Genomic DNA, 6,576 nt, shown 5'->3' on the forward strand with positions numbered 1-6,576 from the left:
TAGCCAAAATATAAATGTTATGAGTAAAATTAGTTAAAGATAAAAAGTGATTTTGTTAAATTCTTTTTTTTTGGTTAATAAAAAAACTTCATGCGGTTTCACTAATTTGGAGATGTTTTGACTATTGAATCTAAAAATTGAAAATTCCAAAGATTACCGATATTTTAAGCAACTTTAATTTTTCAACTAAACTTTTTAATTTTGAGATAAATGATGATTTAAAAAAAAAACGTGATTTCATAATAAATATAATATTAATCAAATTTAATTTTTAGAATTTTTCATTTAGAGATTCATTAACGGTCAAATTACCAATAACAACCTAAAATTCTTGATTCATTACCAGTCCGTTTTTAACCAAAATAACCCATAGACACTAATTTGCAAATTAAGCTCTTTTTTTCTTGCACCGTATTCCATCTTTAATATGTAAACTTCATGAAATAATATGTAAAAATTACTCTCTTCATGGATCAATTGCGAATACATCCTTAAATTTCGTCTCTCTGATAAGTTCTTACTATTCCCATATCTGCAATTGTAATCTCCAAGAGAACACAACCTTTTTTTTTTGTAAAATTTCTTTTTATAAAAAAATACGTGGACAGCCCAGACTGGAGGATGTTCAAGAGAAAAAAAATTCCCTGGTGAATGCCTGAACAATAAAATGCGCATTAAAGAAAAATAACATATAAAATACTAAATCATATTCCATCTTTCGTAATTTATGATATCATTGCGGCGTATAAGTGTGCCTCCGGCAAAGCGCTAGACTCAGAAAGACAATCAGATGCTAGTCTCTTGAACAGAGCCTACTTTTTTTTTTGGCTTCTCAATCAACATGGAACCTGGCACCTTTTGAGCTTGAGGCGCACCACCCGAAAGCAATTTGATGTCGAAACACCATGAGATACAAAAATAAAAATAAAAAAATATATAAAAAAATCACCATACAATTCATATCTGAATCAAAAAGTGAAGCAAATAAAGCTCATTTCAGAATATCTATAAACACTCTTTTCAGGTTTAAAAAGGATGGAAATGACACAAGTAGCATTTTACAGAAGCATAAATTTTTAAGGTCTTCGAATTATCATTTCTTGCGAGCCAATGCTGCAGCAATTCCACCAGCTATTAGTGCCACCCCAGTAGCAGTTATACCTATTCCAATAACACCATCTGCGTTTCCAACAAAACCCGATTCAATTTCATAGCGAACATACTAAAATGACAAGAATAAGAGAAAAAATCAATTCTCGACACTACCTTTTGCAACTTTATCTTCAATCGCCTTCTTAAGGGACAGGGCTTGCCTCCAATCAGGTGCAATCTACAAAAGCCCAACATTTCAGAAAGATACAGGAAAACAAAAAAAAAAAACTAAAAAAAGATGCAGTTAACCTCAGTAAATACACATTTAAAAACATTATGCACCACAGAGAGAAAATCATAACAGATAATGTGATACTGTCAACTGAGCAAAGCAATATTTTCGAAAAGAATGGCTTCATCATATTTGATAAGACTTGCAACATTCGAAGATAATCTGCAAAAGCATAAGCACTTGAAGAAAACAACCTTATCCCACAGTTCTACAATAACTATTACAGAGGTTGCAAAAATTTACGAACTGATATTAACTTGAGAGAAAGATACCTCCAAACATTGCTCTGCAAGCTGTCGGCTCCTTGAATAATCACCACTTCTGTAATATCCAACACCCAGAAGATAAAGCTTCTCCCTCCGTTGCAAAGGAGAGCTTGTAGTGGCTAATGATGCTGCAGACAATGATGAATTTGGCTCAAGAGAGATTATCCATGTTATAGATAAAGCTACAAGCATCAATCAAAGACATCATAACATTATAAAACCATAGGTGATCCCAACAAAACTCAGTTCGTGCCTGAAACTTCTAGCACAAGGATGTTTTGACCTACAGTTTCCATTTATGCCTTTGAATTTTGATTTTTAGCCCTTTATCATCCACCTAATATTCAATGCTTATGGTGCCGGACTTCTCAAGAAATCCTGAACCAAATTCCTTAGCATCACAGCTACGTATGCAGGACTGCCAAGAACTAGAAGAATCTAAGGATTGCAGATATGCAACAACTCTAAGATCACTATTCAATCTAAAGAAGAAACAGAATCGCATGGGGAAAAAAATGATAAGTGATGCTAACCATAGTTATCAAATTGAAAATCAAAATCCTTATTTTGTTTTGATTCTGAATCAGATCAAATTGTTAGAGAGACAGGCGCTCAAAATTAATCAAAATAGTTACATATAGAGCAGAGTAGGTAAAAACCTATAAACATATGACACCATTCGACAAATGCAATATTACTATTTAGCCATTTGAAAACATACTGTTATCAATATTAAAAAACTCTACTTATTTTTGTTATATAATCTGCAATATCAAAATCCACAGGTCTAGAAGTGAGAAATGCCATAACTTCAGAAAAGAGCCAACACAATGGATAGTGGTAGTGCAAAGGAGTTTGTATTAGACTAGAGGCAGAAGAATCAGACAGCTGACAACGTAGGGAATGTCAAGACAATGTTCTGGATCTTCTGTTCTTAGTTATGATCATAAATGAGATATTTGTTTGCACTATTTCCAGCTTCACTTATTTTAGGGTCCATGTCGACAGTCCTTGAAGGATATTGGATGTTCGAAAATAAATGCATCAAATAGTGGATGGCAGATGTATGAAAGCCTGGGCATTTTTTATTCTTCTTTTATGTGTTCTAAGCAGAAGTTCAAGAAAAACAGAGAACACTGACGTGTCAAAGAAAATACCAATATAGCAAGGGAAATGAAATTGAGAACTAGAATAAATATGGGACGACAAGAAAGAACAGAATGACAATAATACAAATAAAAAAAGTGAAGTGGAATCAACTGAGAAAGAGTCAAGAAAATAGTAATTTTGATCTCCCACAGTGTAAACATCAAGACATGCTGATGAAAGTTGGAGTTAGAAAAGGAAAAAGGTGGGAAGGCCATATAATTTCCTTGAACTTTTTGCCCAAAAAAAAAAATAAAATCAACAAACTTGAACATCTTATGCGCAATTAAAAGACTTGGAAAGCAAAATCAAGGAGAATAGTTACTGCTAGCAAACTCAACTAATTTGAAAGTAATTTAATTGAATTTATTAAAATAAGAAAGGTACCGGGTAATTAAAAGAAAGCCTAACTGAATGGAGGGCATTATGATGATAATAATAAGAAAATCATGTAGAGCAAGTTATCAAAAATAGGAACTGATAATGTTGAGCACAAGTTATTCTCCTCCAGTTTACTGAAACCAAATCCAAATTCCCAGTATTTAGCCCCTTCCCAAGTAACCAGGGCCTTCATCTCTCAAAATCCATCAAAGTTAGCAAGTCAGCTTCACTCTCGACTCTATCTTAAACCATCCATGTTGAATACGGATGCTCTGAGATGGACATACTATGCTGAGAATTAAAACTAGTGAGAAAATTATGTAAAATTAGTGAATCCACCTACTGGATTTATACCCGTATAAAATACTCGTGTCTAGTCCAAATAACATAGGGATGTATTATCTTCATCACAAAATTCTGTATTCTCCAGTATTTGTAAAACCCTAAAATAACTAAAAGATTTTATACCACATCAAGCACACATTTCCACACAAGATCTACAGATATATACCTTCAAGCATAGCGATTCCGCGCTGCACATCCTCCGACCGTTTAGAGTGAACAAGAGCCCATGACAACCGCATAATACTCTCGTTCTTAGGTTCATCTGAGTCGCCCTTAGCAGCTTCAGCAACTTCTCTCTCGCATCCCTACATAAAATTAGAGCAATAATCATACTCCAATTGAGATCAAACGAAGATGATATGAAAAACGATAACCATATGACAAGAATAGGCATGTAAAGGGCAAATGAAACCCTAAAATAGTGTTAAAAACTAGAGTAATTGGAAAATGAAAAGAGTAATTGAAATATAAGAGTAATTACTAAGATGATGTCTTGGTCGGCCCAGGGGATCTGATCGCCGCCGGAGAAGAAGGAGGTGACGGAATCGAAGAACTTACTGAACTTGGCGTCCATAGCTTGGTTTGATACGGAAACTTGAATGTTAAGGCTTGTATTATATATAGGTTATGGTGTTTGTTGGTGGAATCATGTGAGACTGTACAGATGAAGGAAAGAGCGATGAAGAAACCCCTTAAGACGGTGTACTCCGTGTGGGTAAATTGCACTGAATATCACTAAAGTTTGGTTCTGTTTCGCAAAGTAGGATGGACTTTTCTTAGGTTAATTTCAAAAAAACTCTTATGGTTTACTTCTTTCACAATTAAATCCTTTTCCTTTTTTTTAAGGGAAAATTACAAAATTGGATCAAATGGGAGACTCATTTATATTTTTAACTCATTTACTCAACCTACTACAAAACTAGACTGTTTTGTGTGACTTTCCCATATACCACTAACCTTTCCTCTCCCCCCTTTTCATTAGTTACGCGAAACGGTTGGCAGCTCTTCCATTAATGATTCTCAGACTTTTGATCTTCCTATCTTCCTTTAAATTGCATGGAATCTGCACCATTTCTCCAAATCACCATGTATTTCTCTTCTTCCTCTCTTCATCTCTTGATTCTTCATCTTTCTAATCCTAGAAAACGAAGTCATGGTTCTTCATATTCCTGTTCCTGCTCGTTCCTTGGTTTCTTTCTTCTTGTTACCATCAAAGCTTGTTACCATCAAAGAAATGGTTATTCTACGTTATTCCATCATTTTTTCCAGTTTATCATATTGTTATTGTCGCTTTTAAGGGTGAAAGGCGCGAAAAATGTAAGTATCTATTGTTTTCTCTGCGTTTTCCATAAAATCACTTCGCGTAGTCGATGATTTCGCGAAGATCTGCGATGAGAAAGAGCCTGAAACGTGACGATCTACTTAGCGAAACGATTATTTTGCGAAGTCTGCAAGTAGAAAAGTTCATAATTTCACTCGCAGACTTCGCGAAAGCATCGATATACGACGTAGATCGTCATGTTTCAGACCTCGCAGACTTCGCGAAAGCATCAATTCGCTAAGTAAAATCATCCTCTTCCCTGCACATTTATATTCGCATGCTTCGCTAATCCTCATTTCGCGAAGCCAAATCGTCTTTTTTTCTGCCTAACACGATTAATTTTTCCTGAAGGTAGTTGAATAAATAATATTCCTTTCTGGAATCCGGCGTATTGGGGTGTAGAGGAGATGACTTTCCTTCCTGTATAGGGATTAACTTCCCTCAAGATTGGCACATTCACTTTAAAGTGATTCGTTAGGAGAGATTATGTCAATCTTGGTGTGCACCATTCCATCTCAAAAAGTCTGGACTTCCATTTCTCATCCCAAAAAGCCTAGACTTTCTGTAAAGAGGGAAATTTTCATCCAGATTCGTCACGTACTCACTTTGAAGAGATTTGTTAGGAGTTTATCGTGGCAATCTTGTTGTAAATTTTGATAATGTTATGATTTTAATGTTAGAATCCGTTGTTATTTGACATTTTTTGTTATATACCACTTAGCGAATTTTGTTAAAAACACAACCAGACTTCGCATATGCTAATTAAAATCATCAACTAAACCAAACATTAGCTTCACAAACTTCGAATATGCTGGAATCTGCGAAGTCAGACGGGAGGGAGACATTCGCGCCGTAAATATTGAGTGTATTATGGAAAAGTCACACAAAAACAGTCTAGATATGTAGTAGGTTGAGTAAATTGATTAAATATGTAAATGAGCCTCTCATTTGACCCGGTTTTGTAATTTTTTCTTCTTTTATTAAAGGGTTAATTTCAAGTAAAACTATATGGTTTCACATTTTTTACAGATCACTGTGATTGGCAAAAATTTCATTTTTCTAAATTTGGCCAATAACGACCTCAAAATAAAACATTTTAAGAATTAAATGATATTTTCAGCAACTTTAATTCTTCAACTTTTTAGATTTGAATTCATTTAGGTCTTGTTTTTTTATGAGAATTAATGTTGAGAGAGAGAAAACTCCAAAATTGATGATTTTGAAAAGTACAAAATGTGGTTCCATAGTAAATATGATTAATTCTTGAAAAAATTCATTTTGAGGTCGTTATCGGTCAAATTTGGCAAAATGAAAATTTCGTCAACCACATGTACCGATCTATAAAAAAACGTGAAACCACGGGATTTTATTCGAAATTAACCCTTTATTAAATGAGGACAATTGTTGCAAAACCCAATGTCTCGGAATTTGGAGACATCATTGGGCAGATCCTTATTGATAGAAAACAATGGCTCCTCAGTTCGTTTTATCTGAAGGCAAACAAACGGCTTAGCTCATGTTTTAGCAAAAACGGCCTCATAACATGCTAGCCCGTCTATTTTTTATGCTATTCCGAATTTTATTACTTCTTCTATACTAAACTTTAGAGCTTGTTTGGATGGAGGTTAATGAAAGTAAGGTAAAGTAAGTGTATTGAGATTACTTTGTTTGTTTTGAGGGTAAATTGAAGACTAAGGTAGGTGAGGGTAAATATTCCCTTATTTTCTTTACAC

At 34.3% G+C, this 6,576-nt stretch overlaps 1 protein-coding gene across 1 annotated transcript; it reads right to left on the bottom strand.

Moving 5' to 3' along the window:
- Nucleotides 1–911: 911 nt before the first annotated feature.
- On the bottom strand, nucleotides 912–4,237 carry LOC136208950 (mitochondrial fission 1 protein A). Its single transcript, XM_066000249.1, has 5 exons — nucleotides 4,004–4,237; nucleotides 3,689–3,827; nucleotides 1,657–1,778; nucleotides 1,267–1,330; nucleotides 912–1,179 (listed from the first exon to the last, which is right to left on the bottom strand). Exons 1-5 carry the CDS (start codon nucleotides 4,094–4,096, stop codon nucleotides 1,094–1,096), a joined length of 504 nt encoding a protein of 167 aa, XP_065856321.1. The 5' UTR covers nucleotides 4,097–4,237; the 3' UTR covers nucleotides 912–1,093.
- Between the last annotated feature and the right edge of the window lie 2,339 nt (nucleotides 4,238–6,576).

The sequence above is a fragment of the Euphorbia lathyris genome, chromosome 10 (genome assembly GCF_963576675.1).
Source record: "Euphorbia lathyris chromosome 10, ddEupLath1.1, whole genome shotgun sequence".
Lineage (NCBI taxonomy): Eukaryota > Viridiplantae > Streptophyta > Magnoliopsida > Malpighiales > Euphorbiaceae > Euphorbia > Euphorbia lathyris.

What these genes read in the sequence shown, in the direction of transcription:
- LOC136208950 (XM_066000249.1), bottom strand. Translation starts at nt 4,096, where the DNA reads ATGGACGCCAAGTTCAGTAAGTTCTTCGATTCCGTCACCTCCTTCTTC. An exon ending in CCGACCAAGACATCATCTTA is followed by an intron (nt 3,828 to 4,003) that starts GTAATTACTCTT and finishes AATTTTATGTAG; the next exon opens with GGATGCGAGAGAGAAGTTGC. An exon ending in CGGAATCGCTATGCTTGAAG is followed by an intron (nt 1,779 to 3,688) that starts GTATATATCTGT and finishes CATTGTCTGCAG; the next exon opens with CATCATTAGCCACTACAAGC.